General features: G+C 41.0%; 1 protein-coding gene across 7 annotated transcripts in view; it reads right to left on the bottom strand.

The window, feature by feature from the left end:
* Positions 1-23,892, bottom strand: part of CACNA2D1 (calcium voltage-gated channel auxiliary subunit alpha2delta 1) — an 859,989-nt gene that overhangs the window by 53,630 nt on the left and 782,467 nt on the right. For 4 of the 7 annotated variants that reach the window (XM_019509501.1, XM_019509505.1, XM_019509503.1 and 1 more), the window contains 6 exons: positions 23,464-23,535; positions 14,623-14,684; positions 12,230-12,306; positions 10,981-10,989; positions 10,220-10,280; positions 8,060-8,157 (listed from right to left, as the gene is read on the bottom strand). In XM_019509501.1, coding sequence (XP_019365046.1) covers positions 8,060-8,157; positions 10,220-10,280; positions 10,981-10,989; positions 12,230-12,306; positions 14,623-14,684; positions 23,464-23,535 — 379 coding nt within the window. The remainder of the gene's footprint in view (positions 1-8,059; positions 8,158-10,219; positions 10,281-10,980; positions 10,990-12,229; positions 12,307-14,622; positions 14,685-23,463; positions 23,536-23,892) is intronic. The other 3 variants (XM_019509506.1, XM_019509504.1, XM_019509502.1) reach the window with 1 other exon arrangement.

Genomic DNA, 23,892 nt, shown 5'->3' on the forward strand with positions numbered 1-23,892 from the left:
CATTCAGCCTCCACAAGAGAAGGCTGAGGGGGGATCTAGTGGCCTGTTACAAACTAGTCAGAGGGGACCAGTAGTCACTGGGGAAGTCCCTGTTCCCCCGAGCACTACCAGGAGTGACCAGGAATAACGGTCACAAGCTGGCAGAGGGTAGATTTAGGCTAGATATCGGGAAGTGCTACTTCACTGTCAGGGCTGCTAGGATCTGGAACCACCTTCCAAGAGAAGTGGTGCTGGCTCCTACCCTGGGGGTCTTTAAGAGGAGGCTAGATGTACACCTTGCTGGGGTTGTTTGACCCCAGTACTCTTTCCTGCCATGGCAGGGGGTCAGACTCAATGATCTGCTTAGGTCCCTTCCAACCCTAGAAACTATGAAACTATGAGACATAAGACAAATGTGAGGACAGTTGCATAAAAAGGAGTAAGTTTTATAGAGCTAGCTTGTGAAAGCATTTCACATGTGGTTCACATGTGATCATACCATTCTAGTTAAGTGGCTTAACAAAACTTATGTTTTATATAAAAACTATCAGACAAAAAAACTGAGAATGTGACATCTCTGCTTCAGTGAAAATTGATTCCAGATAATGACAGATACCACAGAGATAGACAGTCTATTTTTCTCTCAAATTACTAACAATGCTAACAGGAGATGCATACTGAAACACATACATTCATTATGCCATTAAAGCCTGACGCACAGCTGTCTACTTAAGTTCACTTTGGTTTTACATGCACTACTTCATCCAGCAACATTTTCCATAATTACAATGGGCTATCCTGCTGGAGCTGATAATGAGCTCCAAACCAAAAAACACAACCCAAAAAAACCTGTATTAATGTACAGTAAAACAACAACTCATATCATCACATTGTTTCACTCTGAAAAATCAGAATGGAGTAATGGCACGTTCTCATTATCCAGAGAACATTTTTTGGTGCAGCCAGAGTAATAGCTGTGACCAAAACAAGGATTTTTGTGTATTTAGATTCCAGCATGTGTTTTTTACTGTTTGTACGTCTCTAAGCCAACAAGCTAAGGTTGAGTTCCAAGCTGAATTTTATCTTGTGCCTCTAAAGCATTACTTTACTTTGTGTTTAAGTAAAAGAATGTTCAATCATTTTGATTTCAATGGGTTTTCACCTCTGTGATGAAACTCACTGCAAAATCTGAAAACAAAAGGAGTACATGGGTATAGTTTCGAGCCCAATTTGACCTTCAGGACCTTGATTGCTGGCGACAGTGCATGAGCTGGAAATAATCCAGTTTAACTTTAAGAGTCCAAACTGAGTTTTTTCGGATGACAGAGAAAAATATTCCCAACTTCTTGACCGAGTATATTTGCCAAGACTGTAACCGAGACACAATAAGCATTAGAAGCATGCAGTGCTAGTCTTACATGGCTATTTTGCAAAGCAGAACTGCGTTAAGACCCTGATTCAGTAAAACTAAAGGGAGTGTAAGCCGTTCCCTGACCACTATATCTGTTCCGAAGCTTTAAATTAAGCCCATCTTTAAGTCATCTACTAGATCAGGACTTTACCGAGTCAAAACATCTATGCTTCATGATTGAATATTCCTCTGAGTTTCCCCAGATGTTTTGGCTTATTAAGAGCATCAGATTTTATCTTTGGTTCAACACCTGGCATGGTACTGATGCTTAAAAAATAGCAAATAATAAATGATAATAGTAGACCACTTTTATCCAAGGAACTGTAGATACTTGAAAAACCTTGGCTAAAAATATAACCTATTTGGCAGGTAGCTAACTTTCAACAGGACACAGTAGTGAAAGGCACAACCCTACACTACTGAAAACCAAAGGTCAAGAGTTGTATGGTTTTACTTGAGCAACCTCCTAAGTTTGCCATTCTGGGTTTCATTCCTGAGATATTTGTGACTTTTTTATAATGTGTGTTTACATATACATCTTAGAAGATATTTTGTACTGTATTTCTAAGTGACACATTTATGAATAAAGGCTGCAAAATAATTATTTTGTTTTCAATAGGTTTGATCAACAAAAAGTTGATCTCTTGAATACACAAGTTTCCCTCATTTTATGCGGGTTCTGTATGTGCAAATTTGCTCTTATGCGATGACCAAAAATTTGTTATATCAAAGGAAAATTCACTCTTATGTGCTCAGTGTGGTGGAAGCCCACAGTCAGCTGCTTAGGGCAATGCATTGTGGGAGTGACACACACGAAAATATAGTCTCCTGTGTGGATCTGTGCTCCTCGCTTGTTGTCTGTGACACGTGTTTTTGTAGTTGCTATACCCATTATGATAATGTCCTGTGCTTGCGTGTACTGTCTGCTGTTGGTGAGTACCAAAATTGTCTTGTAAAAATGGTAGAAATGGGTCTTGGGGTCTGTACCATTGAGGTTTTGGAATGTATCCCTATTTGTTACATAGTAAAGTGGGTTCCCTTTATGTGAATTTGAGTTATGTGCCATTTTCCAGGAACACATGTACAGCATAAAGTAAGGGAAACCTGCACAAGAATCTTCTGCTGGGACAGCAGGTGTACTGCTGCATAGTCATTTCCTACAACACTCATTTTCACATTGACAATACCAATTTAAAATATGATGAAATTCAGACGCATTGAAATTACAAAATAACACAATCAAAGGAACAGACTTTTATGGGCAGATCATGGAAGAGACCTCAGGAGGTCATTTAGTCTAATCCCCAGCTCAAAGCAGGATCCATCCCCAACTAGATCATCCCAGCCAAAGCTTTGTCTAGTCAAGGCCTTAAAAACCTCCAAGGATGCAGCTTCTACCACTTTTCTGGGTAACCTGTTCTAGGGTTTTTACTACCCCCCAGTGAGAAAATTCTTCCTAATATCTAACCTAAACTTCCCTTGCTGCAATTTCAGACTGTTGCTTCTTGTTTTGTCATCTGCTACCACTGAGAACAGTCCAGCTCCACCCTCTTTTGAACCCGCCTTCAAGTAGTTGAAGGCTGCTATGAAATCCCGTCTCAGTCTCCTCTTCTCCAGACTAAATAAGACTAGTTCCCTCCGCCTCTCCCCGTAAGCCATGTCCCCTAGCCCCATAACCATTTTTCTTGCCCTCCACTGGATTTTCTCATATTTGTCCACATCCTTTCTATACCGGGGGGCCCAAAACTGGATACAGGACTCCAGATGTGGCCTCACCAGTGCTGAATAGAGGAGAATAATCACTTCCCTGCACCTATAGCAACACACTTATCAATGCACCCCAGTATGCCATTAGCCTTCTTGACAGCAAGAGCACTCTGCTGGCTCATATTCAGCTTATTGTCCACTGTAAGCCCCAGGTCCTTTTCTGCAGAGCTGCTGCCCAGCCAGTCAGCCCCAGCCTGTACTGGTACATGGAACTGCTCTGTCCTAAGTGAAGGACTTTGCACTTGTCCTTGTTGAACCTCATGAGATTCCTTTTGGCCCAATCCTCCAATTTGTCTAGGTCACTCTGCAACCTAGCCGTACACTCCAGTGTATCTACTAATCCCCCCCAGCTTAGTGTCATCTGCAAACTTGCTGAAGGTGCTCTCTATGCCATCTTCCAGGTCACTTATGAATATATTGAACAAAATTGGTCTAGGACTGACCCCTGGGCCACTCCACTTGATACCAGCTGACAGCTAGACATCAATTCATTGATTACTACCCTCTGAGCCCAATGCTCCAGCCAGTTTTCTATTCACGTGACAATCCATTCATCCATCCTATACTTCCTTAGCTTGCCTGTGAAAATCTTGTGGGAGACCATATAAAAAACCTTGCTGATATCAAGGTACATCACATCCACTGGTCTCCTCACATCCACAGAGCCAGTCACCTCATCATAACATAGAAGGCAATCCAGCTGGTCATGCATGACTTGCCCTTGGTGAATCCATGCTGACTGTTCCTAATCACCTTCTTCTCCTCTAAGTCCTTTGAGATGGATTCTTTGAGGATCTGCTCTATGATTTTTCCAGGGACTGAGATGAGGCAGACTGGTCTACAGTTCCCTGGATCCTCCTTTTTCCCTTTGTTAAATACTGGCACTATGTTTGTTCTTTTCCAATCATCCATGACCTGTCCTGATCACCATGAGTTTTCAAAGATGATGGCCAATGGCTTTGCAATCACATCAGCCACCTCCCTCAGTACCCTCTGGTGCATCCTGTCTGGCCCCCTGGACTTATATGTCCAGCTTTCCTAAATAGTCCCTAACCTGTTCTTTTGCTACTGAGGGCTGCTCACCTCCTCCCCAAACTGTGCTGCCTGGTGCAGGAGTCTGGAAGGTGATTATTCTTGTGAAGACTGAGGTGAAATAGGCACTGAGTACATCAGTCTTTTCCCCATCATCTGTCACAAGGTTGCCTCCCCTATACAGTAAGGGACCCACACTTTCTCTGAACCTCCTCTTGCTACCGACATACTTGTAGAAACCCTTCTTGTTACCCTTCACATTCCTTGCTGGCTGCAACTCCAATTGCGCTTTGCCTTCCTGACTTCAACCCTGTGTGCCCAAGCAATGCTCTTATATTTTTCCCTAGTTATCTCTCCAAGTTTCTGCTTCTTGTAATCTTCCTTTTTGTGATTTAGTTTACTGAAGAGTTCCCTGTTAAGCCAAGCTGGTCTTCTACCATACTTGATAGTCTTCCTGCGCATCAGGATTGTTTGTTCCTACACACTCACTAAGGCTTCTTTATAGTACAGTCAGCTCTCCTGGACTCCTCTGGACTCCCAGATGTTACACTTTAGATGTGCTTATCCAGTTAATTGTGTCTTACAGTGTAACCTGGCCACACATTCAGTCAATTAAAAGCAAAACCAAACAATTTTTGTGTAATAATTCGGTATCCGGTTTCCATCACACCTTAAAATGAAAGTGTGGCTGGATGGACTGAACCTTTGCTTGAATGGGCCCTGGTGTGGTCCCTGCTGTTTCCTGATCAGCTAATTGGTGACAGCAACAGAACCACACTAGGGCTCAAATGGGCTTACTGGCCGATCCAAGGACCACAAGAAGGCAAGATGATGACAAGTGTAATTGGGGTTGTACCCCAATGCCAAAACCATGCATCTTGCCAAATATGTGTAGCATGACAGCAGACATTATTGTGGGGACTGTGGATCAGATTCCATTACACCTTTAACTGAATACCTCTCAGAGGCCTAATAACACAAAGCTAGTATTTGTGGGCATGCTGGCAGGCTTCCCTGTTTTCTGTTGCAGAAAACCCCAAACTGAACAATCATTCTGTCTTTACAAAATTAAGAGTAAAAGGAACCTACAACATTAAGTTATTAAAAAAACATGTAAAACAGAGTTTCAGATAGTTATGTTTAGTATAAACATATAGGCTAAGTACAGGCAGTCAAAAAGCTCGAGGCAGAATCAATCAAACCTTGCAGGGTTTCGCTAAGCTGCAAAGATTGGATTGTGAGCAAATGTAACACAAGTTTGCCCTTGTTGGAGGCAAAGTAGGCAAATGCCTGCACTGACCAGGCCATAAGGCAGAGAAGCGCTTCTGCACAGCTCCCAGCTTGGCAGCACAGTCTAGTGGCACATGGCCATCCCTGATTGGCTGTCAAGTACACGGCCCAAACCCCCTGTTTTCACATCAGACCCTCCCCTGCCCAGAGCCCTAGGCTGAGGTCTGCACAGGACAGGGGTGCCTTGTAGTAGGGGCTTTTCCCCTGCAGACCAGCTTTCCTCCAGCAGCCTGGTGGGGTGGCAGGGATGGTGGGGTGGGTAACAGAGCCCCTTCAGCGTAACCATAGCACCCCAGCTAGGGTCTGGCACAGCTGGGGACTTTTCCCCTGGCAGCTTGGCTTTCATCCCTGCAACCCATGGGGATCTCTGTGACAGCTCAGGGGCCAGCTGAGCTCTGATGAAGCAGACAGTAGGCAGAGGCTAGCCTATCTGCCCTGCAAGGGGAGGGTTGGCAGGAGAAGTGCAAAACATCCTGGGATGTTGGGAGACTGAGCATTAACTTAAGTCAGGACGGAATCTGGGACATATGTTAGATAGACTGATATAACCTAAATCAAGCCTGATACTACATCTATCCATGTTTATCTTAAACTGGTTTTGGTACCCTGCTGCTCTGTCAGAGTGCTGGTATACTCTGGCATTTTTGGAAGCTATGGTCACGAGAAAATTCAAGCTCAAAAGGTAACACTAATGCAACTCTTCAATAGTCTTCCTATCAACACCTCATACTTATTCTGAAACTGGCTCTGGTAGCTGGTAAATATCATGCATTCAGTTGTGGAAGTAGACATTAAGGCTAAGTACAGAAAGTCAAAAAGCCTGAGGCTGAATTGATTCAATCTTTGCAGGTTAGTCTAAACTGAATGTATTGAACCAATACGCAAGTGAACAGACATTCACTTTTGATTCTGGAAATGCAGCCACATGCTGGCAGTGGCTCAGGTCAGAAGCTTGGGGGAGCTAGAGCACACCTCCCTGCATGGCTGGAGCAGACATCTTGGGCTATAGCTAGCCCACCCATCCTGCGATGGTGGGATTTGTGGAGGAGGTGCAATGCATCCTGGGATGCTGGGGGACTGTGAGTTAACTTGAGTATGGACAGGATCTGGGACAGAAGTTCAATAAACTGACTTAATCTAAATCAGTTAAGTCTCATTCTACATCCATCCAGCATCCCAACATGCTCTCTGGGCTGGGCGGGGCTCTCTGCTCCATAGAAGAGCTAGTCCCACCCCTTTACTCCCTGGCTGCAGCTCAGGCAGAGACTTGCAGGCTGTTCCCCACCATGCCCCTCACCACTCCTTGTGGTGAATCCCCCGCTCCCCTCTGCCTTGCTGAGAGGTGTCTGTGTATTAGCTAGCAGACCACATGCTGGCTGCAGTCCGTTCTGTGACAAAGGCACAATCAACAGGTAGCTAGTAATGTCCATCTGTTGTTTTCTTAATGGGATGATAAACACTGAGTTAGGGGTGATAAACACTGTTATGAATTTTCTGCTGGGCTAAACAGAGCATCCTGCCAGGGCCTGGCCACACCTTTGCCTCCCCCCGCCAGCTCAGCACTGTGAAGTGAAGGAAGGGCTGCTCTAGCACCCCCTAGCTTCTAGCTTGAGCCACTGCAGGCATGTGCCTGCATTTCTGGAATTAAAAGGGAATGTCTATCTATGTTCAAACCAGACCAAGCTTTGCAGGTTAGATTAATCCGCAAAGATTGAATAAGCCCTGATATGTTACAGATTTGAACTGGTTTCCAATCACTTATACCAATTTATATGTAATTTCTATCCCTAGCCTCAAGCAGGAGTGAACAGATAACATAGTTGCCTACACACCTATGTAACTTACTCGCATCCAGCAATTTTTTACACAGGAAAAATCAGGGATGTACAACAGTACACCAGTGTAAATTACAGAAATGTAGGTGTCATCTCTTTGTTTCCATCCTTGTATATCTATTTGGCCAATGCAAATAAGCTATTTCTGTTTCCCTTATCCCTAGTGACCAAGTACTGTAAGACTGCCTACTGAAAGCAGCTAACTTCTCTCTTTGCTCTGGATTCCAGGGTGATTTACACTGGTGGAGAAAACTTTTAAATTATACTGGTGTAAATGTGTTTTTTGTTCAGGCCCTAGAAGACAAGGAAAACAATCTTTAAAATCTGCCCATGTCACCTTATTGCCTAATACGTTCAATAATAATGAAAAAAAGGGAACTACAAACAGTGTGGGAGGGTAGAAAGTACTGACTGACTTTGGTTACTGCTAGAAAATCATCCACTGCAATAGAGAGGAAGAGAAGCCAGAAATTACCAAATTAGGTTTATGGTTATTACTATGTACTATTCAGGTAGATCATTTTAGATAAGGCTGGAAATATACCCTCAGTGTTCTGGTCTCTGTCTTGGACCTAAAGAAAAATTCATAGAGAAGTTCATCCCTGTTATTCATATAAATTCCATTAAGCAAATTAATAAAAAGTAAAACCACTCCCTCCCAATAAGCAAGCAAACAAACAAAGAAAAAAAGCCCACAGACATTTTCCTTTGCTACAAGTTTTGGTGACTACAATAGAATACTTACATGAAGGGCTGGTTGGGGTATTTTGATCCATAAACTCCGTGAAATTTAAAAGAAATTCAGTGTTGTTTTCTGATACTTTTACATCATTACAATATTCTCTGTAAAACAACAAACATTCATGTTAGATGTGTTTCATATGCTACTGGGACAGGTAAACATGACATACATTTGAGGGGTCAGGTAGCACTTTATAGGCCCTTAGATCTGAGCTACCACATTGTAATGGAGTGTACAACAGGATTCTGCAAAAATCAGCAGGAAGAAGGCACTGTCTTAAGTGAACAAAATAAATCCAAAGGATCAAAAGTAGTAAAATTGATCTTTTGCCAAAGGAAAAAAAAAAACCAAATAGGTAAAAGGATACTGGAAGCCTTATGGTTGTAGTTTAACATGGTATCTTCAGACAATGGTTTCCTAAGAAAAGATGTTTCTTGAATCACATATGCACACTCACACTCTTTTAACTTTGACACACACCCCCCCCCCCAAATATGCAGAGGTAAACTATTTTCATTTATGCTAGAGCTACCCAACTGGCAGCACATATGGCAGCTCATGTACCCTTGCAGCTGCTTCTTGTACTGCCATGCAGTGAGGCAGGGTGTGGGGGGCATATGCTCACTCTTGGCACTGGCATTGCCTATGTACAGGGAGGGGAGGGCAAAGGAGGACACATGCTGCTCCCCCTAGTCCACGTGGTAGGGTGAGCTGTACACAGCCGGCACTAGCCATGAGGATGGGGAAAGATTACAGTGGGCTCACCCATGCAGTGCGCAGCCTAGGATGATGCACACCTCCACCACACTTGGCCCCTGGCCACATTGAAGCCAGAGAGCCCTGATTTATACAAATCTTGTATGACCACATATCTCATGTGATACACTCAAAAATCTCTATGGCATGGTCCAGAAAGGACCTAATCAGAATTTAGAGCCCAACACTGAAGTCCACGCTGCAGAAAGACCCATAGAAATTCTGACCCACAGATTATGTGCAGGATCAGGGAGTAATACAAATGATCAGTTCAATAATTCAATCAATTTTCAGTACATTAAGCCCCTCAGGAAGATGAAATGCCCTTATGACTATAAGGGTTTCTGAGCTTGGGGTGAAAGTAAATAAACAAGCAGAAAAAAAACCTTACCTCTAATTTGTTTTAATTAGACTATACAATAATATAATTTAATAAACATTTGTATTTCACTACTGTTATATTCCAATTACAATGATTCAGAGGTACGATTTTTATTTGATTTTTATTTATTTCATCTCAGTTCAGTTATTTTAAAAAAAGTCAAACAAAATCCTTATAAAAGAATCATTTTAATCAGAATATAACTTGAGGATGCAAATACTTATCAAATAAACTAGTCTGAATCATTCTAGACTGACCGTGAGTATAGGATTTCTTCATTACTTATCTACCATCAGTATTATTTTAAATACTCACACTACACTCAGTCTTTATATAGTAACATTTATATCTTTGTGTTTTAGTTGCAAAAATGCCAAGGCCCAGGAGTGCATATGCCCATAAGAAAACCCAGGGAAGTAATCCAATTACAAAAAGTAATGTACTGAAACGCTACTGATGTAACAGAATTGCACCCCAAAAAAATCCCTCACATAAAAAAAATCACTCTTCATCCTTATATTTCAAAGATTTTACAAAATACAGAAATACTACAAAAAACATTTCCAAAAGAGGAAACTAAGGCATGGAATGGTAAAGTCGTTTGCCAAAAATTAATTGAGACCCAGGATTAAAACCCAAGTTCCTTCAGTCCCATCTGCAAACTGCATACTCTGGCTCACTGCCTATCCCCAATTAATAGATTAATGAATATAAGTCTTGAATAATGTTTCTGTGTTATGTTATTCATTTCTCCAAACACTGCAACACTGAAAAACAGAGTACAGCCCCATATTACAAATTACAAAAGAAAGTAGACTGCAAAGATATTTTCATATTCTACTAAGAAAAAGATATCTGACCTTGCAAAACATGTTTAGCCATTGTGCTTTTTACTGAACATTTTTCCAAGCACATTTCTTGTGCAAAATTAATTTTGCGGGCTATGTTTCATAAGTGTCACTAACCTGATCAAGACTTCTTATTTACTGCTGTGTATAATACTTAGAACTGGGAAATTGACCAACCTTGGTGCAATAAAGGTATAGCCGGCTTTATCAAAGTGATCGAGCTTCAGAGTTTCTAAATCTACAAAGATGAAGATGAATGTCAGATAAATAAGTTGGGCTTTGTTCTACTATGTCCCCAGGCTTGCCTTTTATTTGTTATTTGCAAAATTACACAATAACTTCTTCATGCATCTACGAATTTTAAAAATGGTGATCTCTACAGAACAGTTTTCTAAAGAACAGTTTCTGACTAACCTACTATACTAGCCACCAGAATTCCACCTTGCACAAAGAAATTGCCTAATTACTATATAACAATGCACCAAGCAATAATAAGATAGCTGAAGTAAGTTAAGTCTGAGCTGTTTCATTAGCATGACAATGTGAAAATATATGGGACATTTTCATTAGCATTATACTGCGACAGCTAGACATTTTTGGAACGTGGAGCATTTTAGACTATCAAAGGAAAAACATGGATTTGTAATACATTCAATATAATTCAAAAGCATTATTTCATACAAAAAGTTCATCATGAATCAAAAGGTGACAGGATCAGACAAACAAGGATTAGAGATTGGCAACAAATTAAAATGTGCATGAAAACACAACAGCATTTTATAGATTTTTTTCCTCTCTATTGCTATGGTACCCAATCATGATGGGAGAAATCCAGAGATGAGGAATACAAAGGAGAATGTCCAGTAGGAATGGAAACATAAATGGAAAATACCAACTGCAGTAAACAGAAGGAAATTGAGCAACAAGAATATACTTGCCCTTTTTGACTGTGAAAATCCATCAGAAAGAGAAAGCAGGGAAACAGAAAAAAACAGGGTAAAGCAAAAGGGGTCACAAACCAATATTTTATTCAACCAGCCCCTTGAATAAAAATATTGTGCAAAGATAGATCAAAGGTTCAGTATATGTACAGTTGTAGTCTGGAAAAAAGACAAACATCTTTGAAGACTGGAGTGTATGTCCTTATCAATTATTTCTATAGTACCTTCTATATACTGTGGCTATTTCAAGGGTCTGTTTTAGGGTGCACTGTTGAAGTTACGGCACAAACAGATCTACTGTGCACAGAATATTTTTTTCTCCCATTAAAATTTTAATGACTATTCCCTATTTGATACAGTTATAAAATGAATCAGCCCAAATTACTGGTTGTTAAAAGCATATTATATCTCCTACCCATCATGTGATCATTGAAAATTTTCTTTTTCATTGGTAAGGAAGTCTAATTTGAGCTAATAGATGCTTTGACCAAAAAGTAGACTTGCAAAAAATGTAGAAAAGCTTATATCCTGATGTTCTCCTCAGTTAAGTTTTTAACTATGTATGTTTCTAAATATAGATGAAGCTGTTTCAAGTTTGGATTAATTCTTGCATACAAGTTATACTTTTAACTACAGTCAAACTAAACAAAGAAAATAATAATTAAAAAAATACTTTATAGCTAGAAATACTTCAGAGATACTATTTCTAATTATTTCCCCTGCATCTTGAAGGGGCTTGAAATTAGTGTAATCCACACCAGTTTAAACATGTATTGAAAGCAGCTAGAAAGTTCAATATAAACACTTATCTCCAAACAAAAACTAAACCATTTTAATCATTATTCTAGCTATATGCACAGTTTACTATAAACAGCACTGTAATAACTGCATAAAATGAAAAGCAGCTTGCTACCATAGCCTGTAAGTTAATATTTTGCAGGTTGACTATTTAAATGTCAGCTAGCAGGCCCTTAAAATGACAGCAACAGAGGATACACAAAGCAATGATTCAATAGGTACATAGCAAGGGGTAAAGGGTTGTCAGTGAAACTGGGGTACCTGTACATATTCTAGCTACGTAGAATATTTCTTGTACCTTCGACGTTTACAATGGGTTAGAATCATTGCTGCAGATTTTTGGGTACATCATGATAACATATTTTATGAATTTCAAATGTTATGTTGTTAAAAAAGCCTGAGTCTCAATCATAACAGTCAGAAGCCAAAGACCCTCCACAGTACTTACATCTGGCCTGAGTTATTGATTCTTCTATTTTGGCTTTAATATAGTAAAAGCTGTACGATGGTAATACCAAGGCCAAACTGTAACAGAAATAAGACAAGCATAAAGAAAGAAACAAAGACACATTTAGCTCAGTGGGGAATCTCTCTACGATTTGTTGCAGTTTCCTCAAATCAGCTTTAATGTGTCTTTGAAAATGAACACATTAGGAGTGACAATTATCATGAAAGGAGATGGTTACATTACTGTGTGCAATCCCCCATCCACCACATGTACTGGTAGGCACCCACAGGGTTTGGGAATAAAGTAAATCTAATAAGAACAATGGGGAGGGGTGGAGGAGGGGACTTCAGCACCCATTTTGAAATTCATAGAAAACTCACTTTTTATGGGTGTCTTTACAGCAAGTCAGACAGAGAACAGCAGAAGAATCACAGACAACATTAAACTGCTATGATAACAGCATAAGATGACTGATTCCCCTTTCAATAACAAGACAGCTACTGGTATTCACTACATAAATGTCAAACTCTATAGTACTTAAACTAGGGTATCTCCAAGAGAGAGAATACCATCTATAGTAGCCACTAAACAAATAAAATCCTTTGACACATAAATTTCCAGTATATATAGCCACTTGACTTCCTGTCAATGTTTCTTTACAAATCTGCCTTTTTATTTTTACCTCTAAAAAAATCAATGTGTATGTGAATATAGTTTCAAACTGATGCAAAGTACAGATCCCCAGCAGAGAGAGATCTTTCCCATGCCACATTCTTAAGGGTTGCATTCCATTTTCATTAACATAAAAATACATTTTACCGGTGGCTTCTTATGATGGCTGCAGAAATTAACATTAAAACAAGTTGTACCTTTGGGCCCAAGCATGATGACCTTTAATGATGCATTTGCCATTTAAACAGCATGTAAATAAGATTGCTGATTATTTAGAGAGAGCCTTCCACAATTCCCCTCCAGGGAAATCAGGAGAGGTTTACCTGTCATTAACAGTTATAGTGAACAGAAACTACTAATTAAAACCTATAATTTTATAGGTTTAATGGGCTTACTGCAATGTGACCCCAGGAGATTAACTGCTGTCTCTCAGCCTAGGAGTTAGTTAATCAAATGTCTTTTTGTACCAATTGTTAGATAGTATTATATGATGGAAAATACCATTTTTTTCCAACCAAATAAAAAATTGGTGTAGCTCAATAGAAGAATGACATTCTGAATTTAACATAATTAGGTAGCTCCTTACATTCATTTGCTACCACTAGTTTTACTTACTTGTGTCTGTTTGTGAGAGGGTAGATTTGGACAGCAGGAACATTATTAATTCTATTTTCAATGCAAAAGAAATTCAGCTTGGGTGGGGCCAGTAGCACCTACCAGGCTAAGGCTAAGAACATACAATCAAAAAGCCTGAGGCTGAATCAATCCAATGTTATATAATGTATATATACATACATACATACACCTATATGTGATTTTAAAAAATCCTTTTCTTCTTTCTTTGCACTTTTTATCCACCTGAAATAAAACATTATGAGTGGCTATGCTTTGAAACATGTACATGGTCCAAACTACCCTAATTTGGACTCTCAGGAACTCATGGAAGCTGAGCTTAATGCTAGTAATATTAAAAGCTACACAGTTTTCAAATGAAGTATGTTGCATTTTCTTGGACAGAACAAAATCAGATTATATAGGGAAAGGGCTGCCAAGATGTTACATCCTTTCCAATATCACAAGGATGTTATAGAGGCTGAAATCATGCACACTGCAGCAACTGTGTTAGTTTTCCATGATGTATATCATTTTGTGCTGCTGTCTCCTATGATTTTATATGCACATAATAATTTCATTGATATTTCATGTTTTTATACAACATTGTAAGAGCACATTTCAGGGAGCTAACATGACAGTTCTTGCCCTCAAGACCTTACAAATCTAGGTTAGATACAAAATGATGCAAGATATGATGAATATGAGATTAAGAAGAAGAATTACCCAAAGTTAATTTCCAATGTAACCTGTTTGGAAAGGCTTCTAATGTTCCCTTTTTAATTAGTAAATAAAAAATATACTTAAAAACAGCCTGATCCTGCATGTTTTTCTTTGGGAAAACATGTGTGGCTGGCAATGGTGGCCTCTTATTGAGACGGAAAGAAAAAGAGGGGCAGGAAGGAAGGAAGGGGTATCATAGCCCAGTATAAATCCCCTCTAGTCATCACCTAAAGGAAGATGCATGATATTCATATACATCACGTCTACACCAATTCAGGGAAATCTGGTTTCTAGACTTCTATGTGCTTTGTTAGATAAAAATAGAATTAATCAAAATAATCATATGTAATTCAATAGCAAAAGTGACTATGCAAACATCTGATTACCTGTAATCAGTGCTATTCACAGGAGTCCATGTATATGTTCGATTTCCTTTGTCAATATATCTCTGGAAAGCAACATATATAACATTAGCATTGCCTTTAAAGCTCAGTAAACACTTTCTTCAGTGCATTACTGAAGATAAAGTAGTGTAAAATTCAGTATCCATCTACTGTATTGCCTTCTGTCTTTTAACGAATTACCACCAGTAGTAGTTTATTTAGTTTTCACTAAAACAATACAATAAATATTACTACTACTCATGAAAATGTGACCTTCCTTGCAATTACTTGTTTTCAACAACATAGTTATCTGCACAGTTTAAATCTGATTGTAAACAATTTTAGAAGTGTCAAGCACTTCTAAGCCTTGTATCTGGCACAGCCATTTCTACTTTGTGCCTCTTTGACAAGTCCATTTTTTTTTTGTTTTAATAGATTTCATAGATATTAAGGCTGGAAGGGACCTCAGAAGATTGAATCCAGCCCTCTGCCCCAGAGGCAGGAAGTCAGCTAGAATCAAAGGATCCCAGCAAGATAAGCATCCAAACATTTCTTAAAAGAGTCTAGAGTAGGTGCTTGCACCACCTCTGGCAGCAGTCTATTCTAGGTGTTGGTGGCTCGGACAGTAAAGAAGTTTTTCCTTATGTCCAGACTAAAACAGTCTTGGAGGAGTTTGTGACCATTGGACCTTGGGAGTTTGTGACCATTGGACCCATGGGGTGCTTTGGTGAACAGGTGTTCCCCCAGATGCTGATGTACAACCCTCATATACTTACAGGCTGCCACCAGGTCACCCCTAAGCCTGTGCTTCTCCAGGCTGAGGAGTCCCATGGCTTGCAGTCTGTCTTCATAAGGCCTATTCTCTTGCCCTCTGATCATGGGTGTGGCTTTCCTTTAGACTCTCTCAAGCTTCTCCACATCCTTCTTGAATTGTGGAGCCCACAACTGGGTGCTGTACTCCAGCTGTGGCCTCACTAAGGCCAAGTACAGAGGGAAGATGACATCCTGAGATTTACTTGAGAAGCATCTATTGATGCAAGCCAGAGTTTTGTTCATTTTACCAGCTGCAACATCACATTGGTGGCTCATGCTCATCTTGCAGTTAATCATGACCCCCAAGTCATTTTCGGTTGTGGTACTAGCGAGCATAGCACTGCCAAGCCTGTAAGTGTGCTGTTCCTGCTCTTCCACTGTGCCCCCCTTGCCTTGGGGTCTCTCCGGGCAGTCCCCGGCAGTAAGAAAAAAATGGGGGGGGGAAGAAAAATTTAAATGAAGAACGAGAGGTAGGGCCGTGGCCCATCCCCACTCACTTGTTCGACGCCAGCGGCCCCAACAGTCTCCTGGGGTTGTCCTGGCTCCTCTCCTCTGTTGTGGACCCCTCCTGTGGGTCCAACTCTGAGTTCCTCGGTGTCCACCGGCACTGCTCATGCCCAGCATGGGAAGCACCCTCACTGTCCGCTCCCCGTGGTGCTTCTCCCATGGTTTCCCCAGTGCCATCTTTTATTCCGGCTGGGCAGCATCTGGGGATGATGTCACCTGCCCATGCCGGCCTCAACCAGAAACAGATGCAGGTCATGAACCTTACTGGTGCTTCGTGCCGGCACAGCTCATTTATCTCTCCCCAGCCTGGAATAGGTAAGTGTGCCCTGATTTCAGGGTTTTTCCCACAGGGACAGGCTGCCCCCATCCCGAATCCTGCTGTAGGAGGAGTCTTTCATCCCCAGCCTGGATCACCAGCCTATCCTTGGGTGTGGACGCTCTATGTCATCGACAAACTTTGTCAGTCCGCCTCTGACACCAGCATCCACACAGTTAATAAACACGTTAAAGAGTACAGGTCCAAGGATGGAGCCTTGCAGGACCCCACTGATCATGGAGCTCCATGATGATTCATTTCCGTTGACTACCACTCTCTGGGTCCGACCTCAGAGCCAATTCCCCAGCCATCTATTGTGATGTAGCCGAGGCTGCAGTTGCCTTATTTTTCCATGAGGAGATCTTGGTACACCAGATCAAAGGCTTTTTTAAAGTCCGGATATATGACGCCAATCTTTTCTCCCTTGTCCATGTGATATGTCACCTGGTCATAGAAGGAGATGAAATTGGTCAGGCAAGACCTACCCACAACAAACCCATGCTGGCTGTCCCTCAGGATGTTGCCATCAGCCAGCTTGTCTAGAATGGTCTCTTTAATAACTTTTTCCAAAATCTTTCCAAGAACTGAGGTCAAGCTGATTGGCCTGTAGTTCCCCGGATGTACTTTCCTTTCTTTCTTGAAGATAGGCACCACACTGGCCTTCTTCCAATCTTCAGGTACTTCACATGAGCACCACGAATTCTTGAATATGCTTGCCAGTGGCTGGGCCTAACAGCTTCTTAAGTACTCTGGGGTGCAAGTTGTCAGGACCTGCTGATTGAAGGTGGCCAGCCTCTTAAGGTATTCCTTTACAAGATCTACACCAATGCTGAGTATAAATCCACCCTCACCCTGGCCATCTCGCATCATATTAGGCAGGGTGGTCCCTTTGGGCTGATGGAAAAACCACGCAAAGTACCCATTAAACAGGTTGGCTTTTTCCTGGATGTCAGTTGTCAGTTGTCCCATTTGGTTTAGCAGGGGTCCAATGTTACCTTGATTTTCTTCTGACTCCTCACATATCTGAAAAAGGATTTTTTATTGCCCTTGATATGTGTAGCCAAGTCAAGTTTGGTTGCAGCCTTGGCTTTCATGGTTCACTCCCTACAAGTACAGACCAGTGCAAACTACTCCTCCTTCATGGTGATTCCTGTCATCCATCCTTTATAAGCCTCTTTTTAGACATAGGAGGTCCATAAGTTTCCTGCTGAGCCCAGAGGGTTGCTGTGCCCTTTTGCTACCTTTCCTCCGAGATGGGATGGATATCCCTTGTGCTTTCAGGATCTCAGCCTTAAGAAACAACCACTCATCTTGGACTCCCCTCCCTGTCAAGTCATGGTCTCTTAGGGCCTCAACAACAAGCCTCCTGAGCTTATCAAAGTCAGCTTTCCTAAAGTCAAGGACTTTTGCATTGCTGACTGAGTTGCTAGCTTTGTGATAGATAGTAAAAGTGATCAGCTCGTGGTCACTGTGTCCCAGCTGTCCTTCAATTCTTAGGCCACTGATTAGATCATCTCATTTGGTCAGTACCAGGTCCAACAGCGCTTTACCTCTTGTTAGTCCATAGACTTCTTGAGTCAGGTAGAGCTCATCCACGCATGTGAGGAAGCTTTGTGACCATTTGGATTTGACCAAGTGCTCTTCCCATGAGATGTCTGGATAGTTGAAGTGTCCCATGACAACCATGCACCAAGAGCATGTGGCCTCAGCCAGTTCCCTGGTGAATTCCTGGTCAAGCTCTTGTACTTTATTAGGAGGTCTGTAGTAGACTCCTACCATTGTATTCCCTGTGCCATGTTCCTTACGTATTTTAACCCAGTGGGTCTCCAGTCATCCTCCATGCCTACCAATGTCAGCTTGTAGGGACGTGTAGCTTTCCTTGACACAGAGAACTACCTGCCCCCATCCCTTTTTTCTGTACAATCTTGCCTGTACAGGGTATAGCCTATGGCCCAGTCAAAGGTGGAGTCCCACCGGGTCTCCGTTATCCCTATGATATCGTAGTCATTCTTGTTTAGCAGGAGGACCAGTTCCTCCTGTTTGTTATCTAAGCTCCTGGTATTGATGTAGAAACACATAAATGTTCCATTGTAAGCCCTAGGCTTCCTTGCACTCCTAGGAGGACACTGTTCCAGGGCTGGGGTAGAAGTGGATTTTCTTGAGTGCCCTAACCTGCTGGTTTTGCAGTAGTTGCCTAGTGGACTTGCTTTGGCAGTAGTCCACCCATCCCCCAGCAGGCTTAGTTTAAAGGCTGGTTAAGCAGGTCAGCCATTCTGGCTGAGAAGAGCTTCCTCCCCCATGAAGTGAGGTGGAGGCTGTCTCTTCAGACCACTGCCTCTCTCACCAACGAGCGGACTGTGATCATGGAAGCCAAAGCTTTCCCGTTGACACCAGCGCCACACTCTTCAATTGACTACCTCAGTCCGTCTCTGCCTCCTCAGACCATGACCTGTAACCGGAAGGATCAAGGAAAAGGCCACCTGCACCCCCAACCCCCTAAGCCCCGCTCCCAGAGTCCTGTAGCCACTCATGGCCTGGCCACTCACGTTATTGTGGTGATTGTGGTTTTTAAGTAAGAGAGAGAATCTTCCTCAGAGAATTTGCCCAGAAAACTTGTATATGGGGAGGAACCAGTGATAAGCAGAGAAAGAGTTAAATGAAACCTTATATTAAAAAAAAGTATACCCAGGCATACAATATTACATATTAGTAATATTGAGGCATTATCTATCTATTCACATGCACATATGCTCTGTGACTTTGACTGTAGAAATATTTATCCAGGAGCTTCACTTTACATACAGGTAAAGCTACCATGAGTGTTTTTGTAAAGCATGGTATTAAGTTCAGTTTTTCAATTCACTAGCTTTGGGAATGAAAGATGACATGATAAAGCTGGGCCTCCAGCTCCCCATACGAAACTTAATCAGTATTAATGCACCCTGCTGGACCAATTTTCCCCAGTTTTCTAACATTAAAAATTATAACTTGCATGCCAGCTGCAGAATATTGCTACTTTGCAGTCAGAGAACAAGATTGATGAGGATGCCCTCAATAAAACTGACACAGCTGCTGTAACATAACTTTACTAGTAATGTTCAAATGTACTATGGTAAATGTCTACATTCTTCCAGTCCCTAAGCAAATATAAAAGCAAAAATATTATCATGATTATGAAGGCAAGGTGTTTTGGGCTATTGTCTGACATTTATGATTTGAACAGTTCTCTTACTCCTGCTGTTACTTTTCAGTAGAGCAGAGCAGGTGTCATTTGCCATAAAGAGGATGTTTATAACAAAAAGCAATGTTTTAAAATCTTTGACTGAAGGCAACAAGATGGCTGAACTAACTGAGCAAAGAACTCATCATAAATGACTAGTAGGGGGTATATGGGGGTGCATGTACACCCCCGATAGGGCCAGTGCCCCTCCTGATGGCCAGTACTGATGCTGTCAGCAGGGCTGGTGCCCCCCCGACAGGGCTGCTGTTGTTGGAGGGTGCCCCCCGCCATTCAGGGGGCACCAGTTACCCATGGAACTCATGTTTATTTATTGACTTAATTACTGTGAATTACCCAGCTACACCAGGAAAGGAAAAGAAATAAAAGAAAGCATCTTACATATGTATCATATTCATGCATTCATAAAAGACAGACTAAGGATGAAATGGATTTTCCCATGGAAAACTGAGTACAAGTTTATATAAGAATTTCTTACTATCCTACATGGAGCTGATTCAGAGGAACCATTTGTTACTGGGTCTCTAGCTGTAATCTGGCCATGGTCAGCAGTGCTGCAGAGGCATTTTCATTTCATAGTAGTTTAAGGAACTGTAATTCATTTAATAAAATGATCTAGCTGTTTCAGTCAACTATCTAATGGCTAGGTGTTGAGGCCGTAAAAGTAATTTAGTATGCCTTTGACTTTATAACAGGTGTAGGCAACCCTCACAGGTGCCAGAGCATGTACGTGAAGGCATTTTGCTTGGCATGCACTTCTCCGGGCAGACAGTAGGGGAGGGCCCAGGGCTGCACTGATACAACAAGCATCAAGCCCCTTGTAGCTCCCCCACAATCCAACCCTGGCATGCCAACATCTTACAAGTCAAGGTTGCAGGTGTTTTTGTTACTTTGACCAAAAACATTGCCGACCCCTACATTCAAATGATATACTATATCAGCAGATAGCCATGGATTAAATGGAGACTGAAATATGTCTGTTCTGTCTGTGTTCTAGAAGTGATGATTCCTTTATGCCACAGTTCTGACCTACAGTGTCAAATAATCTGCACAGTCCATAATAATAATGTAATATGAGGTTAATGTCCATGGTTACTAATCAAAGACCTGTAAGGTGCTTGACACTGCTTAGAGGTTCATAAAAAAATATAAAAATGGAATTGCTATTTAAAGCAATAAATTAACAAAAATGTTTTTAATGCTATGATTTTTACAGGGACACATTTCTTCAAAAATGACGTTAGAGTAGACCAAATCTGTGCTTTCTGCCAAGACTTCTGCATGTTGTGGTATGGACAAGCATGAATGAAGAGGGGGGACATTTATCATAATTATGGCTACCATAAAATATGTTTACACAATAAATTTAATTAAATTGGAAATATAAGAAACAAATGTGTAGTGCTAAATAAAAACTTAAACTGTAGAAACACTTCAGGAATAATTTATCCATGAGCAAATATCATCCTCTTGATCCAAATGTTAATGTGAAAGGTGGACTATGTGCTACTACTACAAAACGACTGATTTAAACTCAGGGGTCTTCAAGCTTACAAAAAAACTTGGCAGGAAAAACAAATCTGTCATGTGCCTTATTCTCTTTGCATCCTATTCTCTTGCTTCTCATGATTTTCTGAAACTGTCGGCCTCATAAGGAAGCCTCACTCCTGCTCATATTGAATTATTATAGATTCTTTTGTTTAAAAAAAAAAAAAGATTTTTAGTGCCAGGGTGCTGGGACCTCCGTGGTTATCACCACCACCATTTTATAGTCATATGGTTAATTAGCATTTTTACAGATATGAAACAATTCCTGATTCTGAACTCACACAGATTTAACTTGGTTAAGGTCAATGTAGTTACTCTTGATTCACCCTGGTTAAAGACTAAACTCAGGCCCAATGGCTACTGGTAGACATGAAAAAATCAAAACAAAATAGCACTTTACCAGAAAAGGAAGCATGTTAGTTTGACCCGGCTCCCCAGCATCTGTATAAATGGGTGCTTCAGGGGGCTTTTAGGTGCTTTTATCTTAAGCTGATTTAATCAACTAGTACGTTTCCCAAACTCTGACAGATTGCGCACCACCATTTTAAAATGATACAACCTTAAGTACCACCGGCAATATTTTCAGTTCAACCTTAAGTACCACCAGCAAATTTTTGTCATATAAACTAAATATAATAAATCTGTTAACACTGACACTGACAGGTTGTCTGCTAACCACCGGTGATAGATTGGGAACTGCTGAGTTATTAGATAAAAGTGAAAAAAGCCCCACTGAAGCACACAATGTATACAGACGCTGGACAAGCTGAGTCAAACTAACATGATGCCTCTTCTGGGCATACATTATGCTTGGTGCAGGGGAGCACCAAGCTTAAAGTAAAGCACTGGGTTTTTGGGGGGTTTTTTCCACATCTGGAAACAGCCAAAGTGTCCGAGTGGATCAGGTTGTTATTTAAGTACAGACGTAACAGTAGGTGACAGTAAAACAGGTGGTACAGGAAAGGCAGAGAAGCAAGTAATTGCCTCTCGGTGATAAGTACATCCTGTTGGTTCTGCTTATTATTTTATGGTTTGCATGTATTTATAAATAAAAACCCTGGTTTCTGTACTTTTTATTTGTTGTCATCTTAATTCAGGTTGTTTATATATAAAATTTGCACTTCTCCATCTCTGGAAGTACTAGAAGCCAAATGAGTCCTCTTCAGACTTATAGAAGCCATAGCATCTGAAGAAGTAAGGTGTTGCCTATGAAAGCTTTAGCATTTCTGAACAAGCTAGTCTCTAAAGGAGCCTATTACACATACACTGAGGCGGCTCCGATGTGCTGTGATTACAACTCGTCAGAGCAGACTTGATTAATCGAGTCTGCTGGTAATTACTGCATTCCAGCAGACCCCAGCATTACGTATATCAGTGTCCTGGTCCTGAAAAATGGTGGCGGGGGGCACTTTAACTAAAGCTCGTTCAATGGGATTTAGTTAAAGTGTCCCTGCTGCCATTTTTCAGCATGGGAACGTCCATACACATGACACTCTGGGAGCCTGAATTAAAACAGCTCTCAAAACTGCTCCAATTAAAGCACCCCCCCACAACCTTCTGCTTGACTGTAGACTAGCACATCTAACCACCTCTCTTTACATATGCCTATTATGGACCTACTGGGCTTAATAATGGCTAGGACTCATACAGATGTAGCACACTCTGGCCAAGACTCCAGAGGGGGAGAATAGCCATAGGACCTGCAAGCCCTCATTAAATTTAACAGGTTTGACCCATACATATTGCAGATCAATATTATCTATGGATTCTCTCGACTGCTGGCAAAGCGCCAAGTTAGAGACAGTTCTGTAATTCTTGGAGCAATACGATAGCTACCCTATCAGTACTGAGTATCTAACTTGTTTGGAAAACAACATCAGGACACCAAAGCATGCTGTTTTGAAAATGTCACCTAGTTTGTGGTTGTAACTGGATGATTTGTTTATCGTAAAGAATCCTAATTATGAACTGTAAATCCAACAGACATTTTCCACCTTATTTTCTTCACATCCACCCAAAATATAATTGTACAAAGCCCCACATTCCTAAACAAACAGACTTCTGCTATTGGTTTAATGTGAGGAAGTACGACAGCCCTTTGTTAAGGCCCTGACACGCACAGTAACACCTTACCGACAATTTTATGAATATAAAACATGAAAGAAACAGAGAAACAAAGAACTCTAGTTCTTAAGAAATGCCTGCTTTCCTGTTGTGCAAATGTGGAAAGCTGACAACTCCATTGGGGATAGGGAACAGAAGGAAAATATTTGCACATGAAAAATCCTGCAGCTCTCCTACAACATTAGAAACGTGGAATACTGGGTTTTAAATATAGAAAGACAGCATAAAATTATTATCACATCATTGTTTTGCAGTATTTTGTTGTAAAGGCATAATAGATCCTGTATTCTGATCTCACCTCATCTTGAGACTTGACCAGTGTCGTAAACACCCGTTCCCCACTTTCGCCATCTATCATTTTTTTCCGAATCTAGAAACAAGGAAAATAAGATGGTAAAATAAAAGCTAAAAATTATATACAATATGAATAATGTTTTCCACAATCCATCCTTACAAGCAATGCAATCATGATAGCATATTAGGAAAAAAATTGCCCAGACAAGCCTATTTGTTAAGAGACTATATCTTACTTGAAAACAAATGGAACCAACTCGTGTAATTCATACTAACGTAAGTGGTTATTTTGACACTAATGAGCCCATGCAGGTAAGCACTGCTGGTATAAGGAAAGGCTGCGTGTCTGGGTTCACTGGACATAGGTATCAATCATTGCAATATACAGAATGTATTTGCCCACGAGACAGCCTAGAACATGTGTTTTTTCACT

The sequence above is a fragment of the Gavialis gangeticus genome, unplaced genomic scaffold, assembly GCF_001723915.1.
Source record: "Gavialis gangeticus isolate Ggan-Ray unplaced genomic scaffold, GavGan_comp1, whole genome shotgun sequence".
NCBI lineage: Eukaryota > Metazoa > Chordata > Crocodylia > Gavialidae > Gavialis > Gavialis gangeticus.